Source organism: Cornus florida, unplaced genomic scaffold (genome assembly GCF_030987335.1).
Source record: "Cornus florida cultivar Cherokee Brave unplaced genomic scaffold, ASM3098733v1 CherokeeBrave_3.0.0_Hap2_Chr06, whole genome shotgun sequence".
Taxonomy (NCBI): Eukaryota; Viridiplantae; Streptophyta; class Magnoliopsida; order Cornales; family Cornaceae; genus Cornus; species Cornus florida.
Genome location: NW_026775576.1, coordinates 92,743,443 through 92,761,808, shown reverse-complemented (window position 1 = coordinate 92,761,808; position 18,366 = coordinate 92,743,443). Strand labels below are relative to the sequence as shown.

General features: G+C 39.5%; 1 protein-coding gene across 2 annotated transcripts in view; it reads right to left on the bottom strand.

The window, feature by feature from the left end:
* LOC132312929 (1,4-alpha-glucan-branching enzyme 2-2, chloroplastic/amyloplastic) overlaps window positions 1-18,366 on the bottom strand; it is a 67,040-nt gene that overhangs the window by 33,946 nt on the left and 14,728 nt on the right. For both annotated transcript variants that reach the window (XM_059811496.1, XM_059811497.1), the window contains exons 6-11: window positions 9,524-9,583; window positions 6,420-6,500; window positions 4,897-5,013; window positions 4,274-4,357; window positions 1,744-1,865; window positions 1,456-1,575 (exon numbers count right to left, since the gene is read on the bottom strand). In XM_059811496.1, the coding sequence (XP_059667479.1) occupies window positions 1,456-1,575; window positions 1,744-1,865; window positions 4,274-4,357; window positions 4,897-5,013; window positions 6,420-6,500; window positions 9,524-9,583 (584 nt within the window). The remainder of the gene's footprint in view (window positions 1-1,455; window positions 1,576-1,743; window positions 1,866-4,273; window positions 4,358-4,896; window positions 5,014-6,419; window positions 6,501-9,523; window positions 9,584-18,366) is intronic.

Below are 18,366 nucleotides of genomic sequence, written 5' to 3'. Positions count from 1 at the left end.
TAACCTCTCTCTCATTCAGTGAGTTTTGACCAGTCGAGAATATACACCCCTTCCAGGTCTAAATCACCACACCCCCCCTGATACATTAGAGTCTTGGGGTCTGGTCTTACAATATTATCAGGTCCATTCCTTAACAGCTTAAACTTTTTGGTAATTTCCATTCTAACATGATATCATAACTTCAGTTCAACGAGTTTTGTGTTCAAACTTTAATTATTTGGTCTATCCCTTAAAAATCTAAGTTTTAGTAGCAATTAGTAGTTTAATATTCTACTAGAGTCTAGGTCCTAAAATATCTTGGGTCCAACTCAAGTCCCCATGTCACAATTTAATCCCTCCTGCATCTACTTGCCTCTCCACAAGTAAGACAAGGTGACACATGGAGGGTTCGGGAGCTTGATTTTCATTTTTTTACCCAGTTCCAAACGACTTAAAATTTAGAGTAATTCAGGGTGTTCCGAGCTTAAATTCTACGAAATCCTAGATACAACTCTCAATATCCATTTATTTCTAACTAGATTTTTCTGTATAAGTTTGTACTCTATTGTGTTCTGTCTATTTACCACAAGCAAAACGGAATAGCATGTGAAGAAGGGTGTGAGTGATTCAAATAGATTGTTGGGTTGATTTCTTAGTTGTTCAGTATTTTGAGGGTATTAGTATTCTAATATGGTATCATTGCTTCGGTTCAATGAGGACTTGGGTTTAAATCTCCCCAATCGACATTTGTTACAAATTAGCATGTCTGTATTTTTATTCCATTAGTCTGTTTTACCAGTCACCACGTACAGGGTTGCAAATGAACCCAGGTGTTAATGAATAATTAGGGCTCAGCTCAAAATCGTTCATCAAGTAAACAAGCCAAGCTTGAGCCCATTTTTTAAGCTTGTTTAACAAACAAGCCGAGGCTAAATAATATCGAGCTCAGCTCGATAGGCTCATGAACAGGATTGTATACTTAAAAATCATATTTACATTTCTAGTTCTTATACTTAAAAGGTTTAGCCCATCAAATATAAGTTGAGCCTAACTAACACCATTACATAAATAAGGCCCAAACAGCCCACGAGCGATATCTAAGGGACAAGAATTCAAAACTATCTTAGCCATTAATTTAATTAAAGAGATAAGAAGAACCTAGCAACCATAGCCGCACAACCCAACAGCCCCTCTCCACCGAAAATCCCATGCCATCAACCCTCTCTAATGGCAAATTTCGTTTTCATTCTCAGATTTCTCACATGCAAAGATATGTTCCAAATGTTAACAATAATAAATCAAAGTTGATGCACCACCAAAAACACATTTCACAGAACAGTCAACAGTGTAAACATTACGTTACTCCAAGATGTATTTTCCTAAAATTCACCCCACCCCACCCCACACGCGCGTGGGGTTGGGTTTGGGTTTGGTATCTCAAAATTTAATTATTATTATTATTATGATGATGATTACCTGTGCACGATATCCATGAGAACAAGCAGACCTAGCTCATGAGCTCTATCTATTAGAGACTTGAGCTCATCAGGTGTTCCACACCGGCTGGAAGGGGCAAAGAAATTTGTGACATGGTACCTGAGCCACACACACACACACACAAAAAAAAAAAATTAGCAATTTCAGTCACTCACTTGTAAGTACCATGATATGGAAATTAAAGCCCCACCACAGCCAGAAAACTACTAATGTTATTAGCAGCTCAATAAACAAAAATATATAAAAAAGAGAGAAAAAAAAAATTACCCAAAGCTTGCATAATACGCATGCTCTTGAATAGCCATGATTTGAACAGCATTATAACCAAGCTTTTTGATGCGAGGGAGCACATCATCTCTAAAGTTGGCGTACGTATTTATCATAGGCTCCTGCATCTCAAAGTCAAGAGTACTGTCAATACCAGATATATAAACTTTAATGTAACATGAAAGCAAAAGCACAAGGTCTCAGAAGAAATCGCTAAGTTTTTCCAAGACAAGTTGACCCTTTCATGCGAAGCAATTTGAACTGTTTTCAAGGAAAGAAATTTTGGTGAAGTTATATAGGGGCAAAACTACCAAGAATGGTATTTTATATGTCCATCAAAATCAAAATAAGACTTCAATGAAAACGAGATTTCTAAGAGTAAAATAGTTATACAGGTAATAAATGTAGTGATCTTCTTGGTTCCTAATTGAGTTTTAAGGAATATCCAAGAATTGGAGCATGGATCCGCATAAAAAATCTTTCTATTCTCATGAGTGTGCATGAGTATAGTAAGTAATATAATGCCAAAAAGTAGATCTCCAAAGAATCAGCGTGAAAGACTGGCTTTCAAAGTGCCAATTAGCCATGTTTCAAGGGAATGTAAAGAATTTTCATTTATCAGGAACACATACGATATCTTTGTGCATTGGTGATCAATAAATTCGCAGTCCATGGGATCTAGGATCTTCTATACATCTCATGAAATTCAGGCTTAGCCCCTCTTAAAGTTCTCCAACAAAAATCATTTAAAACATATTTAAAAAAATGTATAAAATTTCAAAGGAAAAAAAATATATGTTGATATGAATAAAGTAATATCAATCAGGAACTTCCATGTGTAAATGAAAATCCTCAAACACCCTTTTGACAACCAGTGAATTCCATTCCCAGAAGCTGAAGCTACCAAAAGCTAATATTGGGCTTCTTCTAGTTCATCTGTTCATGAGTTCTCAATAAGTCAAAATATCAGGATAATTTGAGAAGGAGAAGCCAGGTGGTGGTCAATCGTTGTTTTATGTGTCTTAGTGATGAGGAATCTGTGGATCACCTTCTCATTCATTGCTCTTTGGCTAGAGAGTGTTGGGATTTGATGCTTGGCTTATTTGGTTTTTCTTGGGTTATGCCAGGATCTACTAGAGGGTTGATTGAGGCGTGGAGAGGTTGCCTGTGGGGGATCTCAGTCAGGATGCGTGGAGGGCTACGCCGCTTTGTGTGTGGTGGTGTATTTGGCTTGAAAGGAATAGGAGATTCTTTGAAGGAAAGGCGTTGTCGATTTCGGTGCCTAAATTCTCGATTATTTCCACTCTTTTTTGTTGGGTTTCAGGGAGAAATCATAGATCGTTGGAGGAAATTGTTGACTTTTTGGCCTCTTTGAAGGCATGAGGCCTTTGTGGTCTTTTGTATTTTCTTGGGTTCCGCTCCCCTTCTGAGCGTTTTTTTTTAAATGTTTTATTTATAAAAAAAAAGAGTCAAAATATCAGGGGTAATTGAATAAAAGGAACAAAAATTTCCCAGAAAATTGGTGCCCAATGTAAAGGTAAAAGGTCAACGAGGTGAACAGAAAATACAAACTAGTGAGTGACCTCACAATCATAAAAAATGAGAACTCCAACTTTTCTGGAGAAGCTAAGGCAAAGGTCTTTAGAATCTTGTAATTCGGCGCTCTCTCGTGGACTAAAAAGATAAGAACAAAAAACTAGTTGACATTTTATACGAAGCATTCTACATGAGGTCCTAGCAGGTTTTCTGCAACCCACATTACACAGGCAATCAAATATGACGGAAGAGTATGTGTTCCCATTAGTGAAGAAATATGAAGTTTCCATAAACATCAACGAGGTTTCAATTTCAGTGACAAAAGGTCAAGGAGATGAATTACATTCCAGAGTCAGATTAAGAAGTCAGATTAAATGTAGCTAAAGTTGGCAGACTTGCTCTTCTACATGTTCCCGAACGTGACAATTGCTATATTGTATAGCCAAATTTCTGAATGACAAAAAGAAATAGAAGAGGTGTGGTTTTACAGAAAAACCATCCAAAGACATTTAATCATGATTTATGGTCAAGGACACTACTGTTGCACTTCAACACAGAGAAAAGAAGTCTCGGATGAGTAAGTTCCCAAGAAAATGTTCACATATTTGTTCTTTTATTACTATATTGAACATACATATCTCTTTCATTGTATATAGCTGTTTCATATTTCATTTTCATGTTCACATATTTGTTTTTTATGGTATTTACATTATTATCTTGCCATGCAGAAGACCTATTAAGTCTAAAATAATGAAGAAATCAGTAACATCATATAACAGGTTCGCCAACCGTAAGGCATAATATACTTGTAACCTATAAGTTTTCTAATAAATACAGCAGTATTCTTTAGTCAGTGTCCTAACTATTGCCAGACACAAGTGAGCAAAAAGTGTGCACAAATTCCAGATAAGGAAGTTTAGCAAATCTCATGAATCAACAAAAGAAACGTTTACAAGTAAGATAAAGTAAGATGAGCAGAGGAGAGGATGCGCACCGTACTACTCATTCCAACATGTGCCTCATAAATCCTAAGTGATTTTGGTCTCTTTGGCTGAGGATGCTGGAACACATACTTCTCCTGTGGAGAAATGAACATCATTAGCCCAAAGAAAGAGTGGAAAAATAATAACAGCAATCACTTTATTTCACAAAATAAATAAATAAATAAATAAAATCTGATCAATACAACCATTTTCCCCCTTTCAAACAGTCATGAGTACTTGCAAGTTCAACAAAAAGATATAAAAACATATACTCCGTAATATGGTATATATTTTAATTACATTTGAATTGTTCAAGATTTATCATTTGGAAGGCTCAAATTTCAAAGAAAGTCAATAAAAACAATTATTTCAGTAGTTATTATTTCGGTATTTCCAGAATTATATTACAGAATTCTCTCAAATCATTGATTCCATGAACTGCTACATACATTTGTTAATGCCTCCTTTGTTTCTTCCCCAAATCACACTTTTACGCAACACCACATAATTCCCAACTCAACAAACCCTTTCCCCAACTACTTGGGGTCAGCTACATGAATCTCAGCCTTGCATAATTCCATATCCTAAAGTCTACCAATCTCACAGCAAGAGAAAGAAAACTGAGTAAACATACCTCTTCTGGTGGATCATAGTAAATCCCATTATATGGAATTTCACTAGGAGCCTGTACAGAGAACTTGATCCAGGCAGGAATGGAGTCTTTAATGCCAGATGGAGTATCCATGCGGATCTACAATGTCATTAAAAAGATGGTTACTTTCAGAAGCATAAATGCAATTACTTACCTTCACAATATATGACACAACTAACAAAAGTTTACACGGACTGTGATATTGACTGAACTGTTTGAACCCTAATTAACACATCAAGTCTGTCTTAGTAGAAGGCCTAGGAGAAACTCAGTAATCCATAATCAATTCCTATAAGAAACCAAACGTAAAAAATATGTGTAACTGAACTCCACACTGATTTTGATCAGAAATTGTGGGAACTATTAACAAAACAGTATTGTCGAATGCTAAACAATCTATGATTCTCTATAGACAACCTGTAATTAATATGTATATTAGGAAAGGCTGAGAAATTAAATCACAGAAACTCAGATCTTCAACCTCAGAGTATTCTTATCAGACTTGTTAAATGGATCTACTCATAACATTGGCTAGTACAGACATTCCCTCATCGCACGTAATATGGTGGCAAGAGTAAATATTATCTTAAGTCAGTATCACCGCAGTGACATAAAGAAGAAATACAGTCAACTCCCACAAGCCGGACCAAATATGTAACAACTTAGAAGTTTCTTTAATTCAATGTCAGCACAAACTTAGTGCAATGCAGGATACTGCCACATAAAAACTACAGAATCCTAAGTTAGTTATGGAATTTGTGAACAAACCATACAAATATACAATCAGATTCGAAAAATCAATTCATCAATTAAAAGGTCGTAAAAGTTAGTTATCTTGGTCTACCAGTAATAATCCGTCTCACAAGATGCCAAAGACAGCTACAGGGCAGTGAATAAGGAGGTAGTTGACTCTTTTCTTTTTCTGGTGTCGATCACACATATACACAAGTGTGTATAAACATCACATACATAAAATATTTCTTATCTGATAAGAATCATATTTTCTTTTCTCTCGAATATAATAGGCTTATTATTTATTTATTTAATTATTCATCAACATATAAAAATCTAAATATATAGTGTATCTTTCATTTGATTTGGGAGACTACTCTATATAGGTTGAAATATATTTATATTCACAGCATATGCTACATAGTAATGCATGATTTTCAAGAGTTAGCAAAATTAAAGGCTATCATGATTGAGGGTTTCTTTGTTGTAACATGACTAATGTTTCCATCCAGTACAGTTGGACAAAACAAACAAAAAAAGATATGCACACAATCATATTTAAGCAATATCCATCAATCACAGTTCTCCATATAAAAAAGATAGAAAAAAAATTGTAACTAGACAGGATCATTTTAATTATTATCATTTCTTTTAATTTTCTTTTCTTTGGGTGTGTGTGTGTGTGTGTGTGTGTGTGGGGGGGGGGGGGGGGGGTGCCACAAATTATAGTAATAAAAATTAAAATTTTGTAGTTCATCCAGGAGAAATGTTACCTTCACTCTTGAGCCATGGGGAATTGGTGGAGAACCATCTGCATTATTCGGCAAAAATATCTCCCATACACCAAATTCATTCTGTTCACACATTATCAATGAGTTTCATCTCGTATTATGCCATTGAAAAGATTTTCAAGGATGACAAGAAAAATGGAAGTTCCTATAATTCGCTGTAGATATTAACAAATAATCATCAAATATAAACTAACATACACATGCTTACAGGCTTCTCCTTTTAAGCAATCCACCCAACTTGTTAAACATAGTATTATAATCGATGTGCAGGAAACTTGGTCCATTGTATAATGCAGCATAATAACTAATACAAGGTCAACATTTTGATTATAAATCTGTGATCCAAACCTTACATTGATCTTCTTCACAAATTTATACAATCAGCTTAAGAACAATCCAGTTTAGGAAGCACCGCAATTGTTTAAACCCCTTATAAATTTTAAACTAAAATCTTCAAGATTTATTGAGCTAATCAAAGTGTTAAAGCTTGTATAATGACTAGGATTAATGGAAATAATTTTCTGCATTTTTTGGCTGATTTTCGGTTATGTAGTATCAACTCGAGGTTCAAATGAAGTTCACCACAAAATGAAAAAGCTAAATCTGCAATAAGTTACTTTGTCAAATGACCAGGTCCGGAGGTTTTTTTGTGATTTGAAGTGTTAGGTTTATTTTATTTATGATTATGAGAGCAAATATGATTTGAAACATCCTCTGGATTGTAAATGGACAGAGAAGAACTTCACTGTCATAAACTTAATGAACCATTTTTTTATTTTATTTTTTAAAGTAAAATATCATTAAAGGCGCTCAAAAAAGGGGAGCGAGCCCACAAATGAGTATCCCGTCCTCATCTTTCAGTGTTTTCATTAATGCTCATTCAGAGATTAGGTTTTTTCTCAAAAGCTACTGTTAGCAAATATGATAGCCACGATTAATGGAATGACTTACCGTATTAGTAGAGATTTGATAATGCTATAGAATATGCCATAGAATATTCTGTGATTTTATTTTATTTCCTTTCTTTGATTTAGATTGGATTTTATTTCCTTTCTTGTAATATGAGCATGTCCTCTTTTTTATCTATAAATACTAGAGTTGTGAATGAATGATTATCTTATTCAAGCCTTTACACAATTCTCTCATTTTTTTTCTTTCTTTTTGTTTTTTTTTTTTTTTTTTTTACTTGGTATCAAAGCCAGGACAATCTAACTGCAATGAGGGCATTGCGAGTTCAGCACCACCCATTCGGGAATGGTCTAAGCCTCTAAGGTGACATCGCCCATTCTGGAGGTGTCAGGGGGGCAGGGTGTTCCGACCTCAATGAGGGTGTTGCGAGTTTGGCACCACCTATTCAGAAATGGTATGAGGAGACATAATTGTCTCTTTTTTATGGTCTGAGGAGACATCGTTGATTCTTTCATCTACATTGTTTAAACATATGTATGAAAGAGAATGGTCTGAAGAGACATTGTTAATTGTTTATGGTCTGAGGAGACATTTTTATTTGTTGATCGGCGCTTCATTTGAGAAAAAATCATCTCTGGTCAAATTCCCACTCCATTTGTCATAAGCTCTCAGCATTTGACAATGCATTGTCCAAGTTGGACGTTTCAGATATCCACGAACCAACTTGAGGGGGAGTGTTAGTACATATGATAGCCACGATTTATGGAATGACTTACCGTATTAGTAGAGATTTGATTATGCTATAGAATATATCACAGAATATTCTGTGATTTTATTTTATTTCCTTTCTTGTAATATGAGTATGTACTCTTTTTTATCTATAAATACTAGGGGTGTAAATGAGCGATTATCTCATTCAAGCCTTTACACAATTCTCTCATTTCTCTTCTTTTTATATTTCTACTGCTACCTTCAAGGGACACCGACATTTATACTTGCAAGAAAATTAGTGTGTTTTTTGTATTTTATACTTTTGACAAGTCAATTTAAACCTCTAATTGGGTTTCAGCTTGATTTCAGCCGTATGAATATTATTGTTGTTAAACAACATCTACTCTAATGCTCCGTTTGGTTGGAGGGATGGAAAAGTTGATGGAATGGACAGGGAAAGGATGGATAAGGCATCCATAGGGAAGGGAAGGTGCATCTCTCGTGTTTTGTTTGGTTGAATGGAATGGATAGTAGAAGATGGATGGGGTGACACATTTTTTTTGTTTAGTTGGAAGGAAGGGAAAGATAGTTTTTATATTCATTTTACTAATATGCCCTCATTATTTAAAATTTTAAAAATTCTATATCTATCCCAATTTTTTAGGAAGGTTAGAAATGAAAATTCCATATTTGTGTTAGTTATTACATCTTTCTCTCTTCTCTTCCTACAAATTTTGGATGGATAGAAAAATACAAAGGAAGGAGGGATGTTCCATCCCTCCTTGCTTCCTCCCTCTTTTCCCTTCCCTCCAAGCAAACACGAATAAGTTAATTTATTCCCCCTCTCATCCATCCCTCATCAATCCTTCCCTCCAACCAAACATAGCATAAAAGCTTAAGCTTTTAGAGAAGGTGTAACTTTAATATTTAAATCCTTCAACACGCCCCCTCGCGTGTGGCCTTCTTTTTTGTCCAATACGTGTTTCAATTTTTATTATCAGGGTGACAGTGAGGTTTGAAGACAGGAACTAGCTTGCTCTAATACCATGTTAGGCATAGTGCAACCTGTATCACCCATTCACAAATATAATGTCCATTACACATCAATCCCCAATTCAACTCAACATAGTTTCCAGTCCCAACTACACTCTTGCTACAACCTCCACTAGCTGTCATTGGAACTAACATTGACATCTCTAATTACTTTATTCAAAGCAGGACAAAGAACAACGATACACTAGGCAAAAAATATGATGAAGTATGAAAAGAAACAATAGTGGAGAAAATAATATGAAAGAGATATTCGCAATAAAAAGAAGGGAGACAGACACTGAACCTTCTCTATAAAACAACTCTAACAATACATACCAAGAAAAACAAAACCTCCAACATTTATCCACAAGTTTTATTAGGTAATAATATCCAGCTTGTGCAGATAATTAAGAAAATGAGGCAGCTAAACATACCCGGGTCATAACATCTGCATTAGGATTCCAATTGTTGAAATCTCCAATCAATGATGCTGACTGGAAATAGAGTAAAAAAATACTTTCAGCACATTCAAATCAAATTAATAAAAATCTAGGTACTACATATAATAGTGTGGAAGGGAACATGACCAACCATTCAAGCAGAAACGTGAACCAAAAGAGGAAACACAGAACATATCATGATCCTGCAGATTGTTTATGACCACTCGATGATGTACTCCATATAGAACCATTTGAATAACCAATTCTCATAAATTTATCGTCCATATCCAAATGTCATATATTCACTATCAGTCGAAAAATAAATAATTAGAGATTACCCATTGGTCTAAAATATTTTTCCTGGTTCACAGAATTTTTTCCCGCTAAGGTTTGCGGGAAATGTTCCTTCTTCAAAACGTAAAAAGGTAATTATATTAAGCATTTTCAACAAGTAATAAGAAACCGAATCAATTGACCCAGGAACTAAATGAATATGAAAGATAACACCAAAAACAATCAAAATATTTTAAACAGATTCCACAAAAAAAATGCACCCAGAAGAAAATTTAGAATGTCAAACAAACCACCATCGCATTGAATTCTAAACAGATAAAACTTGGTCAGAAAGAAATTTTGGCCAATTTGCAGAGGATATTATATATTTTTTATTAGTTACTGTATATAATTATAGTATGCATAAGAAAAACAAAGCAACAGTAGGTAGATGGTTATGGTCAGACCACTTAATCACATGACATAAGGGAATTGGTCACACTTTGCTCCATATCATGGTTGTACACCATGAGCCCAAGTGCCAACATACCCTAGGAGATGGAATGCTTAGGCAGTGGTTTTGATTGTTCAACCAAGGAGGCAATACACATCAAGTGGTGTACCGCCCAGAGGCTTATATACAGATGAGAGCATAGAAAGAGAAGAAGGAAAGTAGCAGCCCTAAGGGCTCTCTATACCAACTCAAAATACATACAAAAGAAAAAAAAAAAAATTGATAGAAGAGGCTACTTGTGGTTATGGACGTGCCCTTATTCAACTATACTGACACGTGACTGCCAGATGAACCAGATGGATAGTGATGCAGGCTACTTTGTGGCTCTGGACTTAGTGGGATTTTTCTAATTATGGCAATTTGTCTCTTCAAACACAGGTAACATTTCCTCAGCAAAAATGAAGATGGATCAGAATGTTATATTCAAGAAGCATTACTCCTAAGCCTCCAAGCATGGCAGAAGCGGCAACATGTCATCATCGAACCATGAGCTGGCCATGGCTAGGCAAATGAAAAATACCTTGTGTGTGTGGCTAACAGGTAGCTAACAACACACCGTGTATGCCTTTCAGTGAAGAAGCATGCACACTCCATACAGACACTCCACGCACTGTTTCAACCAAAGGTCACTTCTATTGAAGCAACTAACATTTCAGTTACTCTATACAAAAAAGGGACTATAAAATAAATATACCATATTGATAAATATAATAATCGATATATCAAATATATATTCAAACTAATATAACTAGAAGGCATCTAACATATACAGTGATCCTATTATACACCAGTCTTCTATATTTAATTCTTTTAAATAATTTTTAATTACTTAATTTCACACAAGTTTTCTCCTGCCTCTTTGTAACTTATTGTAACGGCTGGGTGCTTGCCATCTGACCGAAAAGCTTAAGCTATTGACTAGTGCCAAATACCCGCCCTTATACGCTCAAGACCTTTCCCATCCTGATTTAATGTGGGCCAAGACCCCTCTAACATTATCCCGCACTCGAACTTGCAAATCCCTTGTTGCGGTCGGATCACCCTGCTTACCTGTTCCCCCTAACAGTGGGAGGACAAGCTAACGACCCATACACCACCCGGGTGGGCACTTGGTGTGACATCGGATCAAAGACTGGGCTACTTTGATACCACTTGAAACAGGTGGAGCATTTGGTGTCTGACCTAAAAGCTTAACTATTGAGTAGTACTGCATACCTGCAACTATATGCCCAAGACCTTCCCCATCCGGATCCAATGTGGGACAAGACCCCTCCAACACTAACCAACTATGTAAACAACTTTCCCTCTTCTAACCCATGCATCTTTGGGTCTACATTGTATATGGCCATACCACCAAAGTCTAATTTCTCTACTTTCATCATTAATAGTCATTATTCCTAACCCTTCCCTCACAACTTCATTATTTTTTTTTGACAAGTAAGATTTTTATTAAAAGCGCTCAAAAGGGGAGCGAAACCCAAAGAAACACAAGGGCCAATAGGCGCCTCAAACCTTCAAAGAGACCAAAAAAACAATAATCTCCTTAATAGATCTATAATCTCTCCATGAGACCCAACAAAAAAGAGTAGAAATAATAGAGAACTTAAGCATAGAAATAGGTTTCTCCTTTCCCTCAAAATATCTCCGATTTCTCTCGAGCCAAATGCACCACCAAATACAAAGGGGCTTAGCCCTCCAGGCATCCTGAATGAGAGCCCCAACAGAGACACATCTCCAAGCCTCAATCAACCCTCTGGAGAAACAAGGCATAACCCAATGGACCCCAAATAATCCAAGCATCAAATCCCAACAGTCTCTAACCATGCTGCAATGTAAAAGAAGGTGATCAACGGTCACCACACAAGCACAAATAACAACGATTGATCACCACCTGATTCCTCATCCTCAAATTATCCTGGGTTAAAATCTTACCCAGAAGGGAAGTCCAGGCAGGGAAGGCTACCTTAAGGGGAGCCTTAGAGCGCCAAATAGGCTTCCAGGGGAAAAGGCCTCTGGTGCCGACCAAAAGGCACCTAAAAAAGGACCAAACCTCGAAGCGACCCTAAGAATTAAGGTCCCAAAGCCAACAATCCGAATCCCCAACTGAGATCACTTGGCAATACAGAACCTCCAAAAAACGAGTAACCTCCTCAATCTCCCAGTTCTGAAAGTGCCTCCTAAACTGAACATCCCAAGTCAGTCTCCCATTATCGAGGTGATAACAGTCAACCACCATAGCCTGTCTGTGAGAAGCAATCCTATATAGCCGAGGGAAAGCAAAGGCAAAGGGAGACTCCCCACACCAGAGATCCTCCCAAAAACTGATCCTCCTGCCATCCTTGATCCGAAAACGAACATGCTTGCAGAAAACATCCCACCCCCCCCCCCCCCCCCCGAATGAAAGACCAAACCGCACCTCAAGAGAACACCACCCACCTCTGCTCTCCCCAAACTTGCTCACGATAACTCTCCTCCAAAGCCAATGCTTCTCAATCCCAAACCTCCAAAGCCATTTTCCAAGGAGAGACTTATTAAAAGGCAACAACCTCTTAATTCCCAAGCCTCCACACCGAATTAGAAGGCACACATATTCCCACCGAACCAAATGATACTTGAACTCCTCTCCTTTTCTCCCCCAAAGAAAGTTGCACTATAGTCTCTCAATTCTCTCAGCCACTGAAAAGGGAATCTGAAAGAGAGAGATGAAATAAGTGGGGAGGCTAGAAAGGGTGCTCTTAATCAGAGTGACCCGACCCCCCTTGGAGAGGTACTGTTTTTCCCAACCCACCAACCTCCTCTCGAATCTATCCACAACCAGATCCCAGCTCCCTACACATCTCGAAGGGGCTCCCAACGGTAACCCTAAGTAAGAAATGAGAAAAGAGCCGGTGCGACATCCAAGAATCTGAGTAAACATCTCGATCTCAGGACCATCCCCAACAGGCACAAGAACGCTCTTACCAACATTCACCTTAAGACCAAAGACAACTTGGAACCAAATCAAAACACATCTCAAATATCTCAGTTGGGACGCATCAACATTAAAAAGCACTAAAGTGTCATCCGCAAACATCAAGTGGGAAATCTCCAGTTGACTAGCAACATCCCTACCCACCTGAAAACCTCTCAAAAAACCCAAATCCAGCCCTCTTCATTAATCTGCTGAGAGCCTCCATCACAAAAAGGAACAAGAAGGGGGAAAGTAGATCACCTTATCTCAAGCCCCTCGAACAAGAGAAAAAACCCGTCGGGGCTCCATTCACAAGAACAGAGAACCGAGCACTAGAAATGCAAAAAAGAATCCATCTCCTCCAACGCTCACCAAACCCCATCCTCTCCAATAAGTAGAGAAGGAAGCTCCAACTCACATAGTCATAAGCCTTCTCAATATCCAACTTGCATAAAACACCCGGAACCCCACAGCTCAAACAGGAGTCCACACATTCACTAGCAATAAGAACGGAGTCCAAAATCTAACGATCTCCCACAAAGGCATTCTGAGAGTCAGAAATGACGCCATTCATAACCTTCTTCAACCTAGAGGCAAAGACTTTAACAATCAACTTATAAAAACAACCCACCAGACTAATAGGGCGAAAACCCCTGACATCCATCGCCCTTCCCTTCTTCAAAATAAGAGCAATAAAAGTGGCATTCAAGCTCTTCTTAAAAGAGCCCTGATCATAGAAGGCATGAAAAGAGCCCATCATCTCCTCACGGACAACCTCCCAGCACTCCAAAAGGAATCTCATAGAAAATCCATAGAAAATCCATCTGGACCTGAGGCTTTATCCCCATTACAACTCTTCAACACAGACAAAACTTCTTCTTCCAAAAATGGCTCTTCCAAAACAGAGCACTCCTCACTCGAAATAGAGTCAAAGTGAAGCCCTTCAAGCAACGGACGCCAACCAGCTGGTTCAGTAAACAACTTCGAAAAGTAATTAGCAAAACCCTTACAAATCTCCTCCTCCTTACAAAAAATCTCCCCATCCACCCGAATCCTCCCAATGTGATTGCCCCTTCTGTGAGCATTGGCAAGTCTATGAAAAAAAAATTTATTATTGTCGCCTTCCTTGAGCCACAAAGCTCTAGACTTTTGCCTCCACGAAATCTCCTCCACGACAGCAATCTCAGCAAACTCTGCCTGACACTCCACCCTCCTAAGCTTCAAGGGAACCGGCAAAAGGCCCTGACCCTCCATCCTATCGATATCAGCAATCTCAGAAGAACCCGATTCTTCCTCCAAGTCAGATTCCCGAAAACGTCTTTGTTCCAAACTTTAACATCATTCTTCAGAAGACGCAGCTTGCCTGCGAGAGAATGATTAGGGGTACCAACCACTCCATACCCCACCCACCAGGATCGGACTCACTCCAAAAAACCTTCAGCCCGAAGACACATATTCTCAAATATAAAAGGGGACCTTCTGTTACGCAGCCCGCCACAATCCAACATCAACGGAACATGGTCAGACAAAGGGCGAGCCAAAATGGCCTGAACAACATCAAAAAACTTCTCCTCCCAATCACTTGACAAAAGGAATCTGTCAAGACGAGAGAGAGTGGGAAGAGAGCGACCATTGGACCAAGTGAAAGGCCTACCCACCAAAGGCAAATCAAACAAACCATGAGCGTCAATGAATTCCGTGAAAGAGACCATGTCGACTGTCCACCTGCCCCCTGACGACCTCTCAAAAGGAGAGCGCACAACATTGAAATCCCCACCGATACACCAAGGCAGCGACCATCTCCTACAAATCTCCCCCAACTCCTCCCAGAGCAAATGACAAACACTATCCTCTGAAAGACCATAGACGCCAGGAAAAACCCAACGAAAACCATCCTTCACCAAAGAAAGAACGCACGAAGCCGAGAAAAGCCCAACCTGAGAATCCATCAAAGAGACCCACCGGTTATCCCACATAATCAGAATACCACCCGAAGAACCAATCGCATCCAAAGCAAACCACTCCAAAAATCTCCCTCCCCACAAGCTTCTAACAATCCTATCCGTTATTGAGGCAATCTTGGTTTCTTGCAGACACACAACATGCCCACCCCCTTTCCAAATCACCGATTTCACCACTTTTCTTCTAGCCGGGTCGTTGAGTCAACAGTAAAAATAACAGTCTCTCCCCTCCTTCCACTACCCCTCTCCCTGGACCTCTATTCCTCCTTTCATAAGTAACAAAAGTCAAGGGGCTCACAACCCCCCTCTCCTCCCACTCCACTGGGAAACTCCCCCTACTCCCCCTACTTCCCATTCTTTCAACAAACTGAGAATAGAGAACATTCAAGAGCAATCTTCACATCACGTCCCACACAAACAGTGACACTCTCTCCCTTGCACTCAACAAAACAAGAGTGGCCCAACCCATCAACCTGACAGCCCCCAAGCAAATCACCCAACCCATTCACCAACCCATCCTCAAAAACCGAGGAAAGGTTTTTGGACACAGAAATCAATCTCTCCGAGGACTTGCTCACCACAACCGAAGGAGGAGAAGGGGGAGTAGATGACGGAGAGACAGAAGAGAAGTTATGATAAAAACCAGACTTACCCGAATCAAGAACTGCACATGGAACCCACTTCTGCTTTTCCATCCAAGTCCATCTTCGTCAAAAGGAAGGGAGAAGAAACCGCTTCTTCGACTTCAAACGGTGTCCCTGCGGTGGCTTCCTAGCTCGCCGTCCAACTGTGACAAGAGATGAACCAGACGGCTTGCCGATGGACCATCAACGGATGCAGACAGTGGTCCAAAACGGTTAGCCACTTCAAGATTAGAACAAACAGCCCAGATAAATCAAGCTGAGAACCCAGCCCAACCTCAAACCCACTGCCCAACCCAACAGTGTGACCTTGTGTGCATTCAAAAGCATCAATATGGGCCGCCTTACCTTTATCCAGACCACAACCCACCGGTTCAGACACACCATTAAGAAGAGGCGGTCCACAAGGAACATGAGCCTGCTTAGCCAAATCCCCTTTCGCTAGCCTAATAGCAAGCCCACCAACATTTAATGCCAACTTGTCTGTTCTTGGCCTCGCATGTGATTTTGAATTGAGACCAACTGTAACCCACTTTGAACGGTTCTCAACTCTGCACCAACCACATGCAAGGGTATCATTTCTCCCCCACCCATGCGCTGGTTGCGCGTGAAAGCCACCTCTATGAAGGCTCCTATCCCATCTCTGCAACCGACGGCCAAAACCTAGCCCACTGCCCCTCTGAACTTTCCGGCCACCAACCAACGAAGAAGAAGAGCTTTCTCGCCTTCTCTGAGTGAAAAGTCGTCTAAAACACACTGTGATGCGATCCCAGAGCTTATCTCTCCATTCCTTCCATCGCCGGAAATTAGCAATCCCCTTCTCACCCATAGAAATCCATCTCAACCACTCCACCTCCTTCAGCAAATGAGATCCATCCCCCCCCCCCCCCAAGTTGTCAGTCGTCAAAACGAGTTGAGGAAGCATTTCCTCCCAAACAGCCACCTTATAGCAAAAACGGTCATCATGAACGAAGATGAACGATGGGAAAACACGTCCATCAGACACAGTGATCCGAACCTTCTCAGCGTCAAGGGACTCATCAGCATCCACCCAAATGAACCCTCCACACAAATCCCCAATCATCACAAAAAGAGCGTGACTCCAAAGGTGCAAAGAGAGGCCGTACAACGTCACCTTCTTCAACCCCTGCTCTTTCAAAATCTCGGAGCATCCCACCCTGAAACTCCATTAAGTCCACAGAAAGAGTGGCCTTCCCCCAGACACGACACCCCTCCTTGAGCACTCTCTCTTCTACCGTCGAAGAGGGAAATCGGAAGAGTAGAGAGTCCGGCAGAGGTGACACAACCACAGTTGGAGACACTTTCCAAGCACACGAGGCCTAATCTGCAATCTGAGCCCTAGAACCCACTTCTTTGTCGAATTTCCCAACCAAACATAACCTCAGATCCTCCCTTCTCTTACCCACTGAGTCATCATCCAAGAAAAACGACGACCCTCTGTACGTAGAAGCAGTTCTCACATAGCCTCCTTGAAACAGGCATGGGAGACTCGCAACTTCCAAGAAAGAACGCATAACAAAACCCAAACCACAAGAGAGGAAAGAGAAAAACCAAGGAAAGTAACTGAGGATTTCACCAAAGTAGATGACTCCGGTGACTGGTCGGAGTAGTAGGCTCAGGCCACGCCTTCGTTACCGGAAGCTTTCTCTCTCAATGAGGGTGGACCCTTGCCTTAATTTCATACACCTTTGGCCACATGAATTCTCCTTTTCCACCCTTAAAACTTCATTATTAATCTTATCTCATCTTGTAACTCCTATTATCCATCGTAGCAAAAGTCATTACGGCTTAAAGAGTAAAATCCTCTAAAGATGGTATTGATTTTGAATCATAGAAACCTAAATTTTTACCAAATGCTAATGCTGAAAGAAAGGCGGTTCTGAATTTTAATGTAAACTAACAAATTTGACATTGAATTTTAGAGCTAAAAGTTCAGTTGCTAAAAGTTTAAAGCACAACTGCTGCAGTACTAAAACTTTTACTCCTAAATTTTTAGCTTCATCAAACTTGGTCTCCAGTGGTAATAAGTTTCGCTCTTCTTTCTACATTCTGTTCCCAAGGAAACACTTTCCCTTTGTAGATACCTGTTTTTCGTCGGTCCTGGAAAAGTCAAAGAGGTCTGGGAATATACCACTAAACAATATGAGTAATGCAGAAGGGTGGAAGAAGGGAGAAAAAATCAGTCCAGTGAGAGAATTTGAGCAATGGTAGGGAAAAAGTTGCCGTCAGTTCTCTTGGTCCTTGTCTTTGTGTCACTACCTCCTTTTATAGCCCTAGGTCACTCAGGTGACATATTGTTGGGCCTTCAGCTTGGAAATGGATCAGGGTCATGCCCTTTTTGGGTTGTGTTGCCCTAATCCCTATATTTCTGGAATTGCCGCCAAGTGTACCTTTCCTATTGAGTGACCCAAAAATGGTATGCTGTAAAGGCAATTGTACTATTCCAGCTGTCTTTTGCTCTAATCCTCAAATTGGGC